Source organism: Acartia tonsa, chromosome 1, assembly GCF_053477335.1.
Source record: "Acartia tonsa isolate MP-2025a chromosome 1, ASM5347733v1, whole genome shotgun sequence".
NCBI classification, from domain to species: Eukaryota; Metazoa; Arthropoda; class Copepoda; order Calanoida; family Acartiidae; genus Acartia; species Acartia tonsa.
The window spans coordinates 57,398,290-57,420,847 of record NC_137260.1 but is presented as its reverse complement, the minus strand read 5'-3'; the positions used below and the strand labels follow the sequence as shown (position 1 = coordinate 57,420,847).

Genomic DNA, 22,558 nt, shown 5'->3' with positions numbered 1-22,558 from the left:
GTTTGTTTGTTTGTGTGTGTGTGTGTGTGTGTGTGTGTGAAAACAACATTTATCTTGTAGTAATGTTCACATGCTCTTATATGCTAATCCCAGGGAAGGAGGGATCAATGCCGGTCAACTCAGTCAAAACCCCTTTTGCCCAACATTATCAACAAATTGCAAGGAAGATATATATATAACGCATTCAATTGGGGGCAAGGGTAATTTATCGTTCTTGTAACCATGGCTAATCCACTGCACTGGGGCAGAAGGAAAACGGGATAAAAAGAGGAGGTACTAGGTGTTCAGGGATAGGACAATTGCAATAATTGAAATTTTCCCTAATCCTAATTTTTTTACTATCAGTTTTTTTGATGATAAAGACGTGTTAACCTTGCTTATGGTTTGGTAGCTGGTAAATTAGGTGTAGCAAAGAGGTGAGGATTAATTCATTCGCCATTATCCTCTCCCTCCCCGTAGGATATAAGATATTAATAAATAAAGGGAGGAAGTGGAAGTCCCCAAGGTTTTTTTTATAATAACGTTTTGTTAACAACTTTGGGGACTTTTATTGAATTGTTATTGGTTGGTTCATAAGATAAGTGTCCAAATGTTTCCACCAGTAATTTAATCTACATAAGGGGTAACTTTGTGCATTATCTTTGGGAATGTACATTAATTTATCAGCCATGGTCTTATCCCTTTAGATCCATGTTATAAATGAGTGGAATACATTTAATGTTTAGAGAAAAGTAAATTTAAAAGCTACCATTACGAAGTAAACAAGACATTAAACATCACTTAAAGCAATTGTGGTAGTCGGACAGACAGACTGTCACTTCCTAGAGCACGCTATGCTCTGGGACTGCCGATAACACCCAGATGTTAATCCCCTCCTTATCACAATTCTAGCCAACCCATTCTTCCATTGTTTGACCGTCAAAGAAAGCGGTCAAACTTATCACCTGCTGATATGGGGAGGGAGTAGCCCCTCCCCCCTGCATGTTCCAGTAACCTACCCTTTTCCGGGGGACGTCTACCTTACCCCCTACCGGAGCCTACCCATCTACTATTCACCTGGCTGAGGCTCCCCATCTTCTCCACACCCATTTTCTACCTAACCCATTATTGTAATCTGTTTGTATATAAAGCCATTAACTTGTTGTGTATATTCAGTTCAAATAAAACATTCAAACAGTAACTACTTGTAGTACTTTATTGATAGAATCCTTAAGTCTAGGGGCTCTTTTGACCGAACTCACTCAGTAGGGTTGAACCGCTTCACCCTACCACACAATAACAAGTAGCGCAGAATAACAAGTTAAAATCAATAATAATATAAGACTATGCCATTATATAAAGTAGTATTTTTTTTGTCTGAAGATTTCAATAACTACAAAACCGATTGATTTCTCCATTTTAGGAAAGCTTCATAAAGGTCCTGGGATAGTTTCAGGCTATTTTATTAATTAGATTCAAGTCTTGCTATCTTTTTTTCATCACATTCCCTTCAAATACAGAGATCATAGAGGCTAGGGGCGCAGACGCTAGTTGTAAATAAACTATAAACAAAATGACTGCAATATTAAAAGGTAAATTACATTTAAAAATTAAATCCATCTTTAAACACGGAAAACATTTTATTTGCAACAAACTTATATATATTATTAATTTATGAAGAAATCAGATTCTAAAAATAAAACAAAACTTTTTTTTCTATTCTAACAGTCTCTCTTTTCCCAAAGAAATTCTGTGAAACCTTTCTATTTTACTTTACACCCCCCCCCCCCCTATCTTATTTACATTTTTAAAAACATGTTTCCAGCCTATTAATGGGATTCTTTTCTTGCGGACCTTCACTAGAATTGACAAAACATTACCTAACTAAAAAGAATATCCACTAAAAATTTTTACAAGAGGAGAGGGGGGTTCCATAAACGAATATAGGGTATTGTCAAATTTTCTATTTGATATCAATCTTTTCATGAAATGTATATTTCAGGTCAGCTGAATTTGAGTTTCCGATTGTGAACATAGTTTCCTCATCCTATCTCAATATGTATTACAATCTAAAAAAGCTTCAAACTTCAAAAAAAAAATTCAAGATTTGAAAAATTAAAATTTTGAATGTATAATGTATAAATCGTTTATACATTATATCGTTTTTCCCTTTGACCGGAGTAGCTGAAAATAGGTTTTGTAATATTTGGGTTATCTGCTGTACAAATTTGGGAAGAAATAGACAATCCATTTTCAGTTGATTATATTTCATATATTAATATACTTTTTACAGTTTGGAGTATGAATAGCTGCTAAGTGATTACAGTTTTTAAATAAAATGATTAGAAACTACGTATAACTTCTGGTTTTATCGGCCATTGGGTAAAAATGACGATTTTCAACTCATTTGCTGCCACTGAAAGAGAGCAATATAAAAGTTTTACCATGACTTTTGTCAATTTTTGGCTTAAGCATACATAAAATTACTTTAAGCTCCCCATTATGTAATTTATATACATGACACAAAAGTAAAATTTTTCAAGCAATAAATCAAGTCGAGCTTAATGTTCATTGAAATTTAATCTTTTTGCGTAGATGTATGGGATTAATTCTTGGATTTTGCATATATATTACTATTTTTTTTTGTTGGCTGAAAAACTTTGGACACTTTTATTGATTTGTGATTGGTTGGTTCCAATTGACGAAACAATTCAATAGATTATGTTGACTTTATGTAAGGAATTTGAAGGCATTAAATACTTTTTTATATATTTTAGATATGATGTTTTAAAACTACTTTTGTACAATTTTTTTCTGAAGTTAAAATATTTTCCCTACAGGTGCCCTAACCCTGATCTTAGAATCAAGATATTAAACCATTCTGACTAAGATTATGTATATTTCTTAGGAAATGAACAGTAATTTTAATGATTTAAATATTCTTGTAATGACTACAGATTTCCAACACTAAATAGCTTACTTAAATCTTTTAAAAGATAGTAGTGATAACAAAGTAGAACGATGTCTGTCTGTTTGTTTGTCTGTCTGTCTGTCTGTATGTTTGTAGCGAAGGATCTCGCTAACCGCTGAACCGATCGGGTTCTCCTTTACATGGTAGTTTCTCATAGGTCCCGGGAAGGTTTATAACTATTTTCTTGGGGGGGGGACACCCCCAACCCCCCCAAAAAATGAAAAATACCCCCCCCCCAAAAAAAAAATTCTTTTTAAAACTAAAATTAAAATAGTAGGGTCGACTACCCCCCCTTCAAAAAAAAATCTCCCCCTCAAAATTTTTTCTTTTTTTTTTTCTTTTAAATCTAAAATACGAAAAATCGGTTTGATCAAACCTCTTGGGGCAAAGCCCCTATATGCTAGGGGCGATGCCGCTAGTACTTATTAATTCAATAATCTGTGTGTCTGTTTGTCTGTTTGTACCAAAGGATCTTGCTAACCGCTGAACCGATATGGTTCTTCTTTACAGGGTAGCTTCTCATAGGTCCTGGGAAGGTTTATATCTAGCTATTTTGGGGGAGGATACCACCACCCTTCTCAGTGAAATTGATAAAAATAATTAGCTAAAAACATAACTAACACTATTAAGCGGCGAAAAAAAATATTTTGGTAAATAGCTGATCTTAAAATAGATAGATAATAAACAATTTTACTTGTCCCTAGAAGCCTCTGGTGTAGCCGCTTGTGTCTCATTAAGCTAATAAGCACATATATTAATTAAGGGATAAGGCCACCTTTTTTCCAAATACTTCGCCCCAAGAGAAAGGGGGTTACAGCCGTTTCTGAGATCTTCAACATAGAAAACACACATAAATACACTTTATTTTATAGAAACATTTAACGTATGTGAAAGAATTGATGAGGAAAATAGAAAGTACTTAGTAGAACTTTGCTTTGCTGCCTGCTGCACATTTCTACAAACTTTTGACACCCAACTGACACATTATTGTAATTGAATCTGCCGCCATATTTTCATTAGAAATTCAATCTTTTCATCTAAAACTGCATTGAATTGACAAGAAAATTGTAAAATTTTAGAGACCTCGTAAATTTGTCCTAAGGACCGACTGTAAAATAACAGGGTTTGGCAGCCGTCAACCTTTGAAATTGCCTCACTTTATTATTAAGAAAATTTGCGATTTAATGCAGACTCATTTGCGGCTGCCAAGCCCTTGGAAATAATAAATTTGGACAAAATAGGGAGGATCTTGTCAGCTGCAGATTAATTTTTGTCACTTAGACTAAAGCAAAACATTTGATATATGATTACTCTTTCTAAGTTTTCTTCTTTTAAGAAAAGCACATCTACATTTAAGTGATGTCAAAACGTCCATCCGTTCATTTTAAAAGTCTTGAATATCAAATCTAAAAAAAATATCATTTTTCTGTGTCTTTTCTCGAAATTATGTAATGAAAATCATTTAATTAACATATTTTTCAGTTGGGAAAGTTGTATTGTAGACTATGCTGTAAAAACTGTATTACATATATAGGTCTGTTTGTATGTGTGTGAGTTGGTGTGTGTGTGTGTGTGTATTAGATCCAATCTTCTATGCGGCATGCAGAAGAAATCTTAAATGGTAAGTAATGAATTCTTTTCTCTGTGCCTAAAACATTTACAATTTGGGCTGCTGTAATAGAAAACAATATGCATATATGTTCGGATTATGTATAGGTATCTTTCATTATTCCATATCCCGCTTAGATATAGCTTTAAACTTTATGATCAATACAAAGGTTTCCTGAAAAACAGAGCTTAATTAGTTAGACATTAGATAGTGGTCTTTTGGTTTATACATACGGAAGACGGACATAATTTTAGCTTAAATATGTAGTTATACATTAAGGCTTAAAATAACTTACTAGTAATTAAGATATCCTTTTAGTTTTTGGTAATGCTTTTTTCATCGTGGAAGGGGGGGGGGGTGATACCTTCCACGCCCTTATCTAAGCCAAGTCTAATATTAAAAGACATTTATGCAAGATTTTAAAATTTATAGTATAGTCCGTTAGCTTTTATTTCTTATTGTTTTCCTAAAACTTAATTAAATCTATATTCTCATTGAAATTCTAACCTAGATTTTTAATTTAGAGATGTATATTTGTATATTTTTACTAGCGCATCTAATCTACAATAAGAGTATTGATAAATCGATAATTCAGAGATAGACGACCTCGCCTGACTTTTATTAAATATATTGTATTAACTTTATATTATCTTAATTATTATCCATACTACCCTTTTATTTTAATATCTTTAAAATTTTGTCTTTTTATTATTGCTTCACTACTTATGTCCTTGTTAAAAGCGAAGCTTTCTATATTCAGGGTCCGTCCGTCAGTCCGTTCGTTCGTAACGGTTAATTTAAGCATGTTAGAAATGTCCTATAGGTTTCAAACTTTGCATGGTGATTCTTGTAGTAGTTAGGTGCAATTTAGAAAGCGTAGCATCTCTTTTAATCATACAAGTCATTAAAATGTCCTTAAATATTATCCTGTTTTAAAGCAGCTTTACAACAAATTTACTTACAATTATGTTTTGACCTTTATACATTTATATTCTGATTATTCAGTTCTGACATTCTACAAGTATTAATGTTCGTTTGTTCTACCGTTTAAGAGCTTCGCTTTTATGTATGTTGTCATCCTTGTCTTTAATATGTACTCTGTCCTCCCAAGAAATGTACAATAAACATAAAATAAATTATATGCATTTGTAACTATAAAAACTCTGAATCTTATTTCTAATTTTTCTTGCATTTTATTGCAAGTACAATTATTTTTCCAATAAAGTTAAATGTATTGTATCCATCCCTAGCCTTGAGTGGATTCCTTCCGAGGAAGGGGTTGCTTATAGATTGTAAAGAAACCCTGTTAAATAGCCTAAAACCTCTACAATAAAAACACATATAATACCCAAAGTTGTTTCCGAGATCTTACTGGACTTATACTCATCCTACTAATTTTGTTACAAATACGACTATCATTGTCACTTAAAATAAGATTATTTTTTAGTTGAAAAGAAAATATATCCATCCTTGATCTACACACCCCTCTTCTCCCTTGGGATTCGCCAGTGCACATTGGAGCACTGCAGATATTTCTTGGAACGAGGGATATGTTACCTCAAAATTTTCTTCCAATTTAAAAAGGATCTTATTATTATATGTTATAAATATATTAGAAATATAAATATATATTGAAATATTAGAACTTTTTTCTCCAAGTCCCAGCCCTTGTCTCCCTTGTCCCTGTAGGGAAAACTTAGAAAAGGGGTAGGACAATGATGGGAAAATATATCCTCCCTTCTTATATATTTATCAGTAACTGATGACAAAATATCATTAATATAAATTAGGATAGGTTGATATTAATAAGTTTTATTTTCTGTCTTGTCCTTCCCTGTACCCCTGGATATAGCTAGGGAAGAAAAGGGGGGGGGGACGAGTAAAATGGGAAGAGTTTGGAGTGCTTTGCTTAATTTAAGACTAAAGATCTTTTAATTTTGTATAATTGCTTAAATATTGAAATTAAGAATCCCCCACCAAATTTCTTTACATTGAAATAACCAAGAGGAAAATTTTAATAACAAAATTTTATTAATTTGGCATGCCAATCTTTTTAATTACTCAATAAGTTAAAGAGAATTTTTGGCTATTTTGTTATCTTTGATGAGAACATTTGTAATTAAATTTTATTAAATTTTTTATTTTATTTTATACATACAAAGCAAATATTGCAAAATAACTTAAGATCAGATTCTGAAAACTTGTCAAGAATAGAATTTTAAATTATCATATTTAAAGTCAACCAACCAACCTTACACACACATACACCCACACACACACACTCAATCTACACAAAGAATTATTGAGTTTGTATATATGGACTATATATGTTACAATATCACCCAATTTTTCCAAATATTTTGACCTGGCAATTTTTCTAAATTTTAAAAGACAATTTAAATTAAAATAGTTTGTTTGTTCCCTTTTAATTTGAAGTCAAAACACGGTAAAAAAAAAATCAAATAAACTCAGGAAGTTCCCTTTAAGTTGAAGTCATATGACAGTAAGACAAAAATGAAATAGATAAAGTTCAGCAAGTTCCTTTGCAAATGAAGTCGTGTGACACTATGACAAAAATCAAATAAACTAAAGTACAGGATGCTCCTTTCAATTGGAAGTCATGTGACAATAAGACATAAATCAAATAAATTGTAGTACGGGAAGTTCCTTTCAATTTGAAGTCATATGACAGCATGACAAAAATTAGATAAACTAAAATATAGGAAGATCCCTTGAAGTTGAAGTCATATAATAATAAGCAAATAAACTAAAGTTTATGAGGTTCTCTTAAGGTTGAATAATATGACAATTTGACAGAAACTAAAGTACCAGAAGTTCCCTTGAAGTTGAAGTGATATGACAGAAATCAATACATAACTTTATTTTCCTTGTTATCTTTCATTTCCGGAATATTTTATATTTTATTCATGGATTAAGGGAATAATATTGGTTTAATTAATCTACAGTACTTTCTTACCCCTAATACCTACCTGTTAATATTATTGGTAACCAACTTCTTTTTGAATTTGGAGATAAGTATATTTTTACAATTGTCCTATCCCTGTATCCCTGATTATATTCCTACCACCTTCTTCCCCTCTTTTCTTGCAACTTTTCACAGAAACCCTGCCATCCTTGTTAAACATAGATTTCATTATTATATCGACATTATTCATATTGTCAATAGTAGAAAAGCGTTACATAGTCAATATTTGTTTCTAGTATTAATGCTGAATTTTTGCATAAAACAATCAACAATTAACACTTTAAATATGTTAGCTATTGAAATTCCTAGTCAGCACCTGCTTCCAGGTTTAACTTGGATTCCTATTCTGCATTTCATTGGTTGGGTGCAAGGGTGCGAGAAAGCACGGGTGTTAGGGGTGCAGAAGGGGTGTTGGGGAGGGGTGCATTGGGTTTTAGTGACCGTTTCTTGAATTTCCAATGCATGATGGAAATTATAAATTCAGGCAGCAGGCCAGTCATCTGACCAGGCCTAGGCCTGGCATGAGTCAAGGGGCCCATAACACTTCAGCTCTCAACTTTACATCTCAGCATTATTTGACTTTTCCATGATTTATGTTTCAAATGCATTTTACTGTAGCTACTTTACAACCATGGTCCGTCAGGCTGCGGTACCTATGAACATTTCTTATGCCAATAAAAATATTTATCTATAATACAAAGTAGAACGATGTCTGTCTGTCCGTCTGTCCGTCTGTCTGTCCGTCCGTCCCTTAAGATCTCGGTAACCACTGAACCGATTGGATTCTACTCTTCAGGGTATATACCTATTGGTCCTGTGGTGGTTTTAAGCTATTTTCTTGGGGGGTGGGACACCCCCAACCCTCAAAAAACAAAAAACATCCCCCCCATTTTTTTTTTTTGATGATATACAGTTTGAAGAAGATGAGGATCCAAATTTTTTTTTTTATGTATAATTGATATACAGTTTGAAGAAGATGAGGATCCAAATTTTTTTTTTTTTGATGTATAATTATAATATGATGAAGATGAAGATCCACCACATGTACTACCTTATTTTTTTAATTACCTCTTGGGGCAAAGCCCCTAGAGGCCAGGGGCGAAGCCGCTAGTTTTTTATAAAGTACGATAACAATATTATACATATATAATAGATAAACTAAAAGCATATGATTTAGGGTAAAAAATATAAATACTATCAAACATATTAAGATTGCATACATTACCCTAATACAACTAAAATTTTTTTCGTATTTCAATTCGATGTATAGTATTACCTAGTGTATCATGTATATTTTATATATATTTAATCCTTAAACAAAAATAACAGTATGTCTCTCTGTCTATCTGTCTGTATTTCTCTTTGGTTCTCCTTTACAACGAAGCTTCTCATAGAGGCTTCTCGGGGCGTAGCGGCTAGTACTGACTATAAAATATACTAGAAATTTGTTCATTCATATTTATTATTATATTTGTTTATTTTTTAATAAAAATCTAACCTTCAAAGCTTTCTCAGCGAGGGCCATGTCCGAGTTGATACCATCCATAGCACCCTCAAACTTATCAATCAACTCCTCTTGATCGTCTAGAGCAATCAAGGTCTTCATACCACTGTCCTGTATACAGATAGATAGTTAGGTTTAATCATAAATTACGAGCATAATCAAGATTCGCGGATTTTTGTAACCTTGTCTTGCAACATTTAAAATGTGTTTGCTGACCTTTTTTCATCTTATTTAAAAGATTATTGTGGTTAAGTCGTTATAGGATTACTACACTTTAAGGGATGGCAAGATAGTTTATCCTATCATGTAAAGAATAAAGATTTTTTTGTCAAAAGCTTAGCTTTCTATAACAAATGAAACGATTGAGATCTCCAATTAAGGTAAGTTTTACATAGGTCCTAGGATGGTTTTAAGCTATTTCTTGTTTTAGATTTAAGTGATGATTCTAATGCTAGGGGTGCATTAAAAAGTAGTGAGTTATTTATTCATTTATACATTTGAAAATACCAATCGATTCATGTGATATTTGTCAATTTTTTATTTATGACTTACTAAAAAAAATGCACATTTTGTTGACATATTAGCTGTAATTTGCAGATATATTTATGCAAAATAAATCAATAAAATCAGTCCAATACAAAAATGAGTTAGATTTATCATTTCAATTATCAATCTGTAAAGCAAGGGACATATTTTTAAGAATTGAGCTTGATAACGTGTGGTCTCGTGAATTATTTATTCATAATTAGTTTCTCTATCATGAAATCAAACTATTAACTTCCAATATTCATTTCCTAATTTGAACATTTGTCATTTGTAACAATTTGATTAAAACAAGGATGATAACGTAGTGAAGTGGTAAAGATCAGTTTTAAATTTAAAATGTGGCATAACAAGTAGTGCATCTGCTCGTTGTTAAAGGTGATATGTTCTATAATCGGCCTCTACACCGCGTCTTAACTAAAGACTTTAAAAATGGTTCCTACCTCTGCTATGTCAGGTGCGCGACATAAATGAATAGTGTAGAAAGAATGCCTCAGGCCAAATCAGGCGCAACTCATTACAATGCACAATAAGAACATCTAAGACAAGGGTCGCTCAATCAAAGGGTTGGTTGTCTGAAGGACGTATGACCATATAACCATGTACAGCATTAAGCAATGTTTGGTATAAATATACACTAAAAATAATATCTCGTAGTGTATCCGAGGCTAAACAGTTACTACTTAAAGAGTTACTACTTTGTTTTCAAAAATTATCCAAAAGAATGTTTTTCTTTCAGCTTAAAACAAAGAGTTATCCTCATTAGCTGTGGTGCTAACCATTCTAATCTGCAAAGTTAAAAGTGTGCAAATTGCACAAATTTAGCTCTTAATCTGCGGATCAGTTTTCAAAAGCACACTGTACTTTTGGACATAGAAGTTTGAAGCTAGATAAAAAAAATTCTTGTAAGATATTTAACATTTTTTTATCTTCTTGCATAAGGGTAAACAATGCTTCTTTAGTTTTTACAAATTATGATTACAGTACATAAAATACAAATATTTTTTTTGTTTTTTAGCTTTAACTTTATTTGTCTATTAGCACAGTGTATTAAAGGTTTGCATATTATAGCAATGCATATTCAGGGCGGGGTGCGAGCATATCAATTAGATCAAAAAAGTTCTTAAGAGTTTTTATCTTATTAAAAAAGTTTAATATTTGATTTTTGATATTTCTTTTGGTACGCCTTTTTAAGAAAAGAAATATTTTAAAACATTAAGACTAAAGGTGACTAATTCAAAGCAAATTTTAAGAATATGAAACAATATATTTTATCCGTTTTCAACCGAAGAAATAAGGCACTAATAAAGATTAATTGTTTAACACCGCACATTGCAGTATGTTATCTTGTTAATTCTAAGCCACACTCAAAGAACATAATGTAGAATGTTTACCTTAAATAGGAACTGCATAAACCACATCTAGTTTATTCAGGGTGTCCCAAAATAAATTATAATACTTAATTGTAAAGCGAATCAAAGTTGGTTACTCCAGTACAGATTAGTTAAAAACAATAATTTGTGACAATCTTTAATTTTAGATGGTTGGAAGTTCTAAATTAATTAATTTCAACGGTTAGATGAATATTAAACCGTAACACGCCTTTTAAGAACAAAATTTTATTTAATACTTACTAAGATTATAGAATACTATAAAACTTTGGGGACACCCTGTATAAATACTTGCATTTAAGTTAATGGCTGAATATTGTGGCTAGATTAATCCTAAACCTTAATAAGTCCGTACATGCACTTTACTTTCAAGGACAACACACTTAGATGTTTTAAAATTAAGGTTCTTCATGGGTTTTTCTCCTTAAAGTATGAAATATATCATGCATTAACTCGTTTACCTTTTAATCTATTGACTGTCCAGGAAAAAAATAAATTATCGTTTTTCCATGATTAGTCATAAAATAGTTTTAAAAGTGAAAGTAATATTGATTCACTCATAGTGCACAGTTTTTTTGTTGCTAAAGGTGGAATTCATGATTGTTATAAACCATCCTATTTTAGAAGTTTAGAAACAAGGAGGGAGAGGTCAATTGCTTCTAAGACAATCCATTACAGGATTAACATTAATTCATTGTTCTGTCCCCTTAGTGAAATCCCTAATTTTGTAATTGGTCTTCAACTCCCCCGCCCCCAATCCAGGTAAAAATTCTTCAATCTTTCAGTGCCTTTGTGCGGCACCCCAAATAGATTTTATGAATCCATATCTAACCAAATAATATCTATTTTTTTCATTAATAGAATAGTTGTAATGGGGATGTGGGGAGTTTAATTTGCTCCACTTGTCATGGAAAAGGATTTTTCTCCTTAACTTAACTGGAATCCTAGTTTAATAGTTTCCAATAACTGACAGAATCTTTAATTTGGAACATGCATTATATAAGGTATCAATAGCCGACTTTTAATCCGCAAATGATCTATATGTTTCCTTTTTAAACAAAATAGATCCTAAAGTAGTGCTGCTATTACAAACTAACAAAAAGTGAATAGGAAAAATGACCAGAAATATCAAATATTTATTTCTTAATTGCCAAAATGGACAGACGTTTGAATTTATTTCTATAGGCGGCGAATAAATTGCTGCCTGTTTGCGGCTGTCGAATCATACATTAAACTCTCATCTGTGCAATTATTCTCCAATAAGATATATTTGTGCAATGCCTCGCAGTTTAGGGATCTGTGCCTTTGGGGGATGGTTTAAAGCTACTTTTATTGGGATGGAGAAAAAATTGAAGCTTAAACATAGAATGAATTAAATATATAAAAAAAAACTTTATATTGAGGAGAATTTTATGTTGTTGAAATCTTTTGTTCTATACCAGTATCCTAAGTTATTAGGTCCCCAAAACTAAGAATCCAAATTTCCTAACCCTGTAAGGGCCTAACCAAGTCCCTTAGCCTTAAAAACAATTTTTCGTGATCTTATTTTTTTGTAAAGATAATGAAAATCTCACCCAAAACCATGAAAAAAGTTGACAGACTTTGGTAATTATAGAGACTAAACCTTTTAAATAAATTAAACAAAATTTAATATTATCTTTTTGTTTACCAAACGTTAAGTGTTTTTATAGCAACTTTAATAAAACAACAAGGACAATCGTGTTCTTAGAAATGATAGCAATATTAGATGAAGCTAGAACAGTATAGTTATATATGTAGTTTCAATCTTTGGACATATTCATTAGATTGAGTTTAAATTCCGATAAATTGTCCTCGCTTAAGTCACAATTTCTTTTTTATGACTTACGGATATACTTAAGTTTTGAGTAGCTTCGCTACTAAAAAACTGTTCGAAATTAAAGTTTATGAAGTCTAGACTCTGCAGCGAAGAACACTTAAGGAAATAATATTAGAGGCTTATGAGGAAGAATCCCATCAATTTGGTCAGTAACACCATTCCTCCCACCCTTAATGAACCTCTTATAGTGCCATTCAAATGACCAAAGGCTAATACACAAACTAGATTACCCATGGCAGGCAGGCTAATATACATTTCATTTGACCAATGGTAGGCCAGTATGACGTCATTTTTTTTATAAATTATTATCTATTTCTTGCAGCAATGGGTTCCAATTCAGAGTCTAGTAGGGATATTTTAAATCTTACTATAACTATTAAATTCTCAAATAATACACAAATGACTAAATAAAAGAAAGGGGAAAAAATTATGGAGGGGGGGCACAGTGGGTTTTTTGGCTGATTTGGGGATTTTTTAACTTTATGAGTCACAAATGCCAACAAAAGCTTATTCTATCTAAAAATAAAGTTAATACCTTTCATATACAGGTTATAGCTTATGTAATATAACATATTATATACATATTATTGTGATTTTGATAAGAAAAATGTCCCTAGAACTATTCTACTCATATGGTTAAAAATTCGAAATTTCTTATATTATTCTGTTCAAAAGAAATTTTTTTTAACATCGACTTAGACCTCAATTAAAACTTTTGGAGAGTTTTTAAGGTGTACTTATATGATTAATATACATATTATTTGCTTCTAAGTTTTCAATAAATAGTATACAGGGCTCGGCAGCTGCGCATCAGCTGTGACTAAGCTGTAAATTTAAACCCATTTTGATGCATTTTGATAAGAGTGATTGTCATACTTGGGCCAGGTTCGACCTTTTAGTTGATATTTAAAATTGTAAAAGGTTTGCCTGAGTTATACAGGCTGCCGAGCCCTATTACAATGTCCTTCAAAAAATTATCCTGTAATTATTCAGTTTTTCAACAAATTTACTTACAATTCTGTAAAACTTTTATACATTTTTGTTCTGATTATTTAGTTATGACAATCTATAAGTGTTAATGTTCATTTGTCCCACCGTTTCAGAGCTTCGCTTTAATGGATGTTGTCATCCTTGTTATTTTCAAATTGTAATAGTTGGATGGAGAGTTTAAGTAATACCTACAGTAAATGAATGTGGATTCAGGGACTACTATTAAATTTAGAAACCAAGGCCATTGAAAGGAAAGAACAATATAAATCAAGTATTTTAAACGAAGTTAAAGGACTGACATAAAAAAATAGTGGCTTATAAATCAAATTTAATTTAAATGTTTCAGAAATACAGAAAGGAAGACATACACACATTTATAAAAATTGAGCAGCTTTGTTCCTAAAACTATTCTTAATAATCATTGTATATATGTTTTCAGTAGATCCTATAATATAAAGTTTTTTTTGTGTGTAGCGAAGGATCTCACTCACCACTGAACCTATATGGTTCTTCTTTAGAGGGAAGCTTCTTATAGGATGGTTTTAGGCTATTTCATTTTTATAAATAAGCCTGGGTATTGTTTTAAGCTATTTTTCTGCCCTTCTATATCCCTTCAAATACCCTAGATGCTAGGAGCGCAGACGTTAGTTTTATATAGAGTAGATTACCATCAATGAGGTAAATCTTTACCCCCCCCCCAAAAAAAAAAAACTGTCTATCTAAAATTACAGCGAAGCTTTTCTATAATTAGGGTCAGTCCGTACGTCCCTGCGTCCGTAACGTTAGCTTTTTCGTTAACTTAGGCATGTTAGAATTGTTCTATTGATTCCTGTATTAGTTCTGTACGATTTGGAAAGCGTATCAACCCTATAATCATTACCAGAATGTCCATACGTTTATGTTGATTTTTAACTTATATTATAAGTACAATATTATAAGCCAAGCATCTCTATAATCAATTCCTAACAATGTCAGTATACCCTTAAACAGTATTTTATATTTAAGAACTTTTGCAACAAATTTAGGCAAAATTTTGACAAGACTTATTTATATATATTTTACATATTCACGCTCTACAAGAGTTAATGTTTGTCTGTCACCCCGTTTCAGAGCTTTGCTTTTATGAATTTTGTCATCCTTGTTCAAATATAAATCAACTGGTTGTCAGACCATTACCGATAGACTGAAGGACTTAGTAAATTATAATCTGGATGCTTCTTAGTATGGTGATAAAGTCTTTTAAATAGCAGCCGAGAAATTCACGTTTTCCCTAATAATGTTTCTAACGGACAGATGTACCGACAGACGAACGTATCATTTACAGAATAGCTTCGCTATTAAAAACGGAAAGGTAACCTTTAAAGATTAAATATGTGTGTTATTGAATTATATCAATTTTTAGTAGTTTGACTTCATAATGGTATTTAATTTATATTAATACAACTTCACAGTATCTGTTTTCTAAGCTGGATTTCTAATTTGGGGCTATGAGGTGCCAAGAGTTATGAACTAATCTTGAATTATGAATACTTGAATTTAATCAGGGCCTAAATAACTTTTGGCACCTCGTAGCCCCAAGTTAGAAAAACCTTTAAACATAAAAAATACATGTTATTTTAAGATGCAATATTAGATGTTCTTGGATTTTAAATTACAGATTTATGACAACTTTTCTTATTTTTCTTTGCATTTTAAAGTAGAAACATCTGTCTATATCAATGAAATGTTGTTACATATCATTTAATCAGATTTTTACACCAATTTATTCTAGGAAAAAGTAGGAAAAGCAATGTATGATGATTTTAATGAAAAAATTCACTTTTTAAAAATATTCCTTTGACCACGTTCAGCAAAACGGCTGTATTTTGCCTAATTTTGTAGTATATAAAAAAATCTGTTGCATGGCAACTTTTGAATGGTAATACTGGCCCCTGGGACATTTAACTCAAAATTGAGGAAATTTAAAAAATGACCAAAAATCCCACTGTGGGGGTGGGGGCTTATTGGAATCCAACTGGAGATATAAATGTTATTAGTGGCTTATTATTGTTGAAAAGTATAAATTTATTTGTGTAATTCATATACTGTAAACTAAAAGTTTTTATACAACGGGTTGTGGCAACAAAATGAAAAAAATTTAGTTTGATTAAAAGATTTTTAATTTATTATCTCTCAAAAAATGAAGTAAAGGTTTTACTCCAACATTTACTGTATTTAAAAGGAAATAATTATGAGATTAAATTTTTTTAGGGGTCATATCTCTAAAGATTTCGTAATGTACTTTCTTAACTTTTTCAAACAAATAGCATTAAACCTTCCCTCAACCAATACCAAGCTTCTCTGATATTATGATATTATTTATTATCCCCTCCCCTCCCCATAATAAAATAATTATGTTAAAAAAAATAATAATATTGTAAAATATTGGCTTGTAGAAGAGGTATGTAAAGTTGTATTAAAACATTTACAAAGTGATTAAAAAAACTTAGCTTACTTTTTTTCTGACAAAGCAAGTTGGAAGTTCCTTTCACAAAACTACATTCATCCTTTTTATTACCTATTCATACAAAAAACAGAGAATTATAGAGTAGCTTCACTTCTAAAAAGAAGCAACCATGAAAGCTTATTTTTACAATATAACATCTGAATATATCAAAAACGAGTTTTTGTGTTCATCCTGTTTAATATATATTTAATGCAGTTATTATTTGAAGCAATAGCATAAAAAATATTTTGTTTTTCATTTGTTATTGTAAACAAAACTAATATTCATACTTTGGTTTCATCATGGTATTTATTAGTAGCGCAGCCACTCTTTAATTAGGATATATTTATGAGTCTTTCTGATCGTTGCTTAATTCAAATTTACTCAGGTGCTACATATGAACTGTTTAGATTCTACAACCTGATGGGCTTTTTGGGCAAAGCCTTCTTGTTGTAAATGCTTCGCGGTCGTTGTTAGTGGTTAAAAATTTTAAGAAAATATATTGTATTTGCTGTGCTTCTTTTTGTTTATTATTTAAATAAGATTATATTTCAAATATTTTTTAACTAGGTATAAGTTTAAAGTAATAAAATACAAAGAAAAGAGATAATTAGTTTATTTCGTGGTTTTAATGTCCATATAATAAAAATGGTAACTTCTTTAGTTGAAGCAAATATCAAATATTTTCTAATTTCACGATATTGTATACTTTTATAAAAAGTTCCGTAATAAAGTTCTCTCCAAATGCTTTGCTATATTCTAAACTACAATAATATCTAATCCATTAGGTAGACTACAGGCCAAGGACGTCCTAGCTTTCCTGGAGGGGGCTTAATTGGGGGGTTTCAAAGGATTGTATCTAGTGTATTAAGTTATGTAATAGGATTACCTTGGTTATACCAAAATGGCCCTAAAAGGGGTCTAAAATCCATAATTCACTAAGTAACTTTTTTTTCCCCACAATGTTAATTATGAAGATTATTACCTTAGCCTCTGCACACATCTCCCTCATCCTTCTGGTACAATCCAGGGTCTCATCTGACTTCTCATTAATTATGAAGATTATTACCTTAGCCTCTGCGCACATCTCCCTCATCCTTCTGGTACAATCCAGGGTCTCATCTGACTTCTCATTAATTATAAAGATTATTACCTTAGCCTCTGCACACATCTCCCTCATCCTTCTGGTACAGTCCAGGGTCTCATCTGACTTCTCATTAATTATAAATATTATTACCTTAGCCTCTGCACACATCTCCCTCATCCTTCTGGTACAATCCAGGGTCTCATCTGACTTCTCATTAATGTCCAACTGCAGATTTTCCAACTCACTCAATGTGGATCTGTTAAGGCAAGCATGAAATTTTATTTCCAAAACTTTTACTATATTTGACAATAGGGTTTGGAATTTTTCCCTCCCCCCCTATATTATTTAAACTTTTTCCAAAATAATTTCAGAAACCGCTGTTTTGCTAAACAAAAAAGCCTCCACAAAACAATGTGGAACTATAAACTAAGTCTTTTATTTAAATCAATAAAAAATATTGCATATATAATAAAATAACTTTTTTTAAGAAATAAAATTTTTGTTCCTGTCAATGACGGGCTTAGTTTCTTCTACTGCTTCGGCCATTTTGTTTATTTTTGGGGTGTTTTGAAATTTGAAAAATCTGAAATTAAAATTCATGAAATTAATGATTTTAAATTATTTGCAGTATGTTTATCATCACATGCTTTTAGTAAAATTCAGACATATATCTTTAATAGCAAAAGAAAGAATCCATCGCCACTATTTCATAATGAACGAACCGATGAAGTTAGCTTTATTCCTTTCAAAATTTAAAAATGACCTAAAGAAATAACATAAACTAGCATTAACACCTTAAAGAAAAGTTGACTTTAAGCATATTTGTTCAATGTTGATGTATTTAAAATTTGAAATGTAAAACTTAAATCAAAGTTCTCCAAGTGCATTATTGAAAATACTCTCTTACTAAAAATACATACATGTAGAAGTTTGAGTATCCTGTTAGATTTAGGGTCGTTTGTTATATCAACGCACGACAAAAGAAGCTCTACAAAGTGTCCAAAAAAATGAGCCTTGTGACGTCAATAGATTCATCTCTTTTTAAGAGGTTTCCTTTCCCACTTCTCCTCTCATCCTTCATTTATATGACGTCACACGGCTTATTTTTACGGACACTTCACGAAGAGTTTCACGACAAAAGATATTAAAATGAATTTGATAACATATCATATAAAAGTATAAAACATATAATATTTAGTCGACATAATCATGTCAACACAATGTTTCCAAGTTTAACCTGATATGTATGCATGCATACTTTCAAGCATACTTTGTCTAAAGTTAGATTTATATTTCCTTTCCATTGCATCTTCTAGAGGAAAGAAAAAAACTATACAGATGCTAATTTTATTTCCTAAAGTGCAGATACTCTAAAATATGAAATGGCTGTATTTTTGTTCCTAAAGAATGCTAAGAAATTGACTTTATCTTAGTCCGTAGCTTAAGATTTTGCTAAACGCTAAACCTGTCTGATTTTTATTTTCCGGGAATATATTTTTTCGTCCAGTGGTGGTTTTAAGCTACTTTCAGGAAGGAGGAGACATACCCCTCAAGAATTTATTGGCCAACACTGCCAAAAAGTGTTTAATTATTTTTATATGTTTTCTTAATAATAAATCTATCTATGGTGCGCGGCTTAAAATAAAATCTTCTATTACTGCTGTAGAATACTGTTCTTGTTACAGGAGTTCTTGTTACAAGAATTGTTACTTAAATTTTTTCATTTATTATCAAATTTGTCCTTATTAGGCAAAGGCATCTTTAAAACATGCATGCTGTAAGAGATTAACCCTGTTTAAAATTACCAGGGATAAAGGATAGGACAATGGAAAATAATTTAATACTTCCCAATTTTTTTGGTGTGTAAAAATGAACTTTTCCTTGTGTATGACCAACGTGCAGGAAATAGGGTTTATATTTGTATAAGTGTTCTCTCCTTCCCTGAAAATCCCCTAAAATTTGCAAATTCTGTAGTGAAAACTTTTAAAATTCTTTGAAAGGCAAAATTTGGAACAACTTGTGGAGATTAAGCTGTTTGGAAGTTGGGAGTTTGGTACTGACTTAATCTACTACTCTATACTTGACTGACATAGTAAGATTTACCCTACTAAACTATGGTGCTTTTATTATATCAACAAAAGACTACATCCATAATGTCAATATCAACTGTGTCATATTGTAGATTTTTTGTTCTCTATTTATGACAACTTTGGATATAATGCCGATGTAATACAGGCAATTTCTTTCTTGATGATATGTCAGCCATTACTATTTTATTAGTTGCCATATAGTCGACATAACTTATTGAAATTGTATCATAACATAATGTTACCAGTATTGCATCAAACCGATTAATAGCCGTTGGCTCAGATACGGTTCTGAGCCATATTGAAGAATTAATATCGTATTATATTATGAAAACTATTCCAGTTAGAGAAAGCGCATTGAGAACAAGCCTATCATAACCATTCTTTCTTACATAAATTGCTAACAAAGGCAGAATTTAATACATTAAATACTAAAAGAGATTTATTTCCATTGCCCCATTACTGTTACTTGACTAAAATAGTTTGAATGATTCTTCATAATGATTAAGACTGGAAATATAAAAGTTTAATGTAGTGTATTCAATAAGTTCTGCTAAATAATCAATTAGATGGTAGACAACCTTTAAAACGTGCCAGATATGAAAACCTTTCGCCAATAAAATACTGAATGTAAAAAATCAAACTTACCTCAAAAGATTTGATTTTAAAAAACTACTTTTAACAGTTTGGGAGTTGAATCCATTTTTATAGAAGCAGAAATATAATCTATGATTATGGTTTTGACCCTCTAAAAAACGTAATCTACCATTACACTTTCCCCTCTCTTGGTGATGATATCATCAACGCCGATACAATTTTTGAAATGTACCATTCCACTTTCAATAAAGGCGAAACTGGAATGGTACATTTATGTTTACATATCAGCGTATTCATAAACATATATTTCCTTATTTAAATCGACATAAAAGTAATGGTATATTTTCGTTATTATTTTTATTGTACATAAAAAAAATTTAATTATAAATAGTATTTTATACATTCCTACGATTAACATAATTTAAAAATAGTATTTATGATTTCAATGTCGATGTTATAAGTGTAAACCACCTTTCCAGTTTCGCCTCTCTTGAAAGTTGAATGGTACATTTCAAAGATCGTATTGGCATTGATGATATCATCATCAAGAGAGGCAAAATTGGAATGGTAGATTACAAAATTCATATCGGCATTGATGATACCATCACCAAGAGAGGGGAAAGTAAAATGGTAGATTACGTTTTTAGAGGGTCAAACCGTAATCATAGATTATATTTTTGCTTCTATAAAAATGGATTCAACTCCCCAACTGTATAATAGAAATTTTTATAATTTTAAAATTTAGCTATGCTAGCCAACGAAGTTCGATATGCTTCAAATTTAAGGAGATAAAATAATTAGATGTCCTGTAAGATGTAGTTGTTTTTTAAGACACAACGTTATACATATATTGCCTAAAATGCGGCTTAGATAACTAAGCAGGACATAATAAAGATGAGAAAGTGTTGTAATGAAAGTACTGAGAGGTTGCACCACCACATTGTACAATAATTGAATTGCCAGGTTGTAAATGAGGATTAATGGGTGTTAGAGTCTGTGCAAATGCATGTATAGGTGTGGTACACTATAAAAATATGTTTTACTTTCATAAATAGTCCATAGTTCTTACAGGATATACGTTACAAAAAATGACCGGTCTTTAAAACGGTCTTGCCCCCCCCCCCCCCCCCCAATCTAATAAAGTTGTATTTCGGTAAATGTTCTTTGATCTAATTGACCGTAATAAAAACCATCATTCATGCACACACACAAAAAATAGGGTTACAACTTCATTAGAGGGGGGGGGGGCTAGACCATTTTAAAGACCGGTCATTTTTTGTAACATATACTGTACAAAAACAAATTAAATCAAAAATAATTCAGAGGGGACATTGTAATGTGAATTACTATAGTATCCAAAGTATAAAACTTTTCCTTATTTTATTGAATTTTGATTCAACTTGCAATGTCCAAACTTTTCAACCAATAATTAAACTCCTCATAATTAGGGATAAAAATATACTTATCACTAATAAAAAAAACCAGCTGAAATGCAGTCAGGAAGCAAGCCGTGCCATTATTTATTGTTGTAATATGCCCAATTGTTATAGGAACCTACTACAAAAGACTAACTCTTATGTTTTAAAAAGTTTTTTTTCACATACTAATATTATGTAGATTAGACGGATATACAAAGCAGATGCAATTCTTACAGCTTTTATCTTTTGAGGATAGTTCTATATATTTAACCTTTAAATGTATTCAATTGTAACAAATTTTGAAAAAAGTAAATTAACTTTTTACAGTGTCTGTTGAAGGGTTAGTGTATACGTTTGTGGTTCAGTAATTGATGTATAATGTATGAATTAGTAAAGCAGTAGTTGTTTTGTTTCTTTCATTTATATTTATTTTGATGTATTTGTGGAAAGTCGAATACTATACAATACATGGATCCTCCTGTAATCTTTGACTTTATGCGGTAATTATATCGACAAGAGATATTAGTTGTTTTCATGTCGATATTATGTAGTCATAGCCACTTTTGATCTATTCCAATATGGTCGACTAGCATCATTAGAATGTGCAATTGATTGAACTGCAATTCTTTTCGAACATTAATTAAAGCAAGGATGTCCAAACGGGTGGGAAGTTAAAGGGTTCTTCCCCCCAACCCCCACTACTCAAATAAAAAGTTTTCCAGTCCTTGAATTATCGTCCTGTATCAAATTCCTGTAGCAAATTATAGGTGGGGATAGGACCACTATGATTAATTTAATCTAAAATCCTTTTCATTTCTCAAAATTTATGAGCCTCTACTAGGATTCAACACATGTTTTTCTATTCCTATATCCCTAAAGCAAAATACAAGCCATATATTTGTACTTCACCTCTCTCTCTCTTAATACACTTGATAGAGATAAATTAATATTAGAGGGGTGCACGCACAAATATTAGAGTTTACCCTTTTCTCTATGCCTACCTCCCCCCCCCCCAACCCTCCTCAACTAAAATCATGTGCACAAGTTTTGTCC

General features: G+C 31.4%; 1 protein-coding gene across 1 annotated transcript in view; it reads right to left on the bottom strand.

Annotated features, from left to right (window-relative positions):
• LOC145324661 (synaptosomal-associated protein 25-like) overlaps nt 1-17,982 on the bottom strand; it is a 40,387-nt gene extending 22,405 nt beyond the window's left edge. Inside the window, exons 1-3 of the mRNA XM_080167254.1 lie at nt 17,913-17,982; nt 17,554-17,663; nt 9,044-9,160 (exon numbers count right to left, since the gene is read on the bottom strand). Of these exons, the coding sequence (XP_080023380.1) occupies nt 9,044-9,160; nt 17,554-17,663; nt 17,913-17,949 (264 nt within the window). The 5' untranslated portion in view covers nt 17,950-17,982. The remainder of the gene's footprint in view (nt 1-9,043; nt 9,161-17,553; nt 17,664-17,912) is intronic.
• Nucleotides 17,983-22,558: the final 4,576 nt, after the last annotated feature.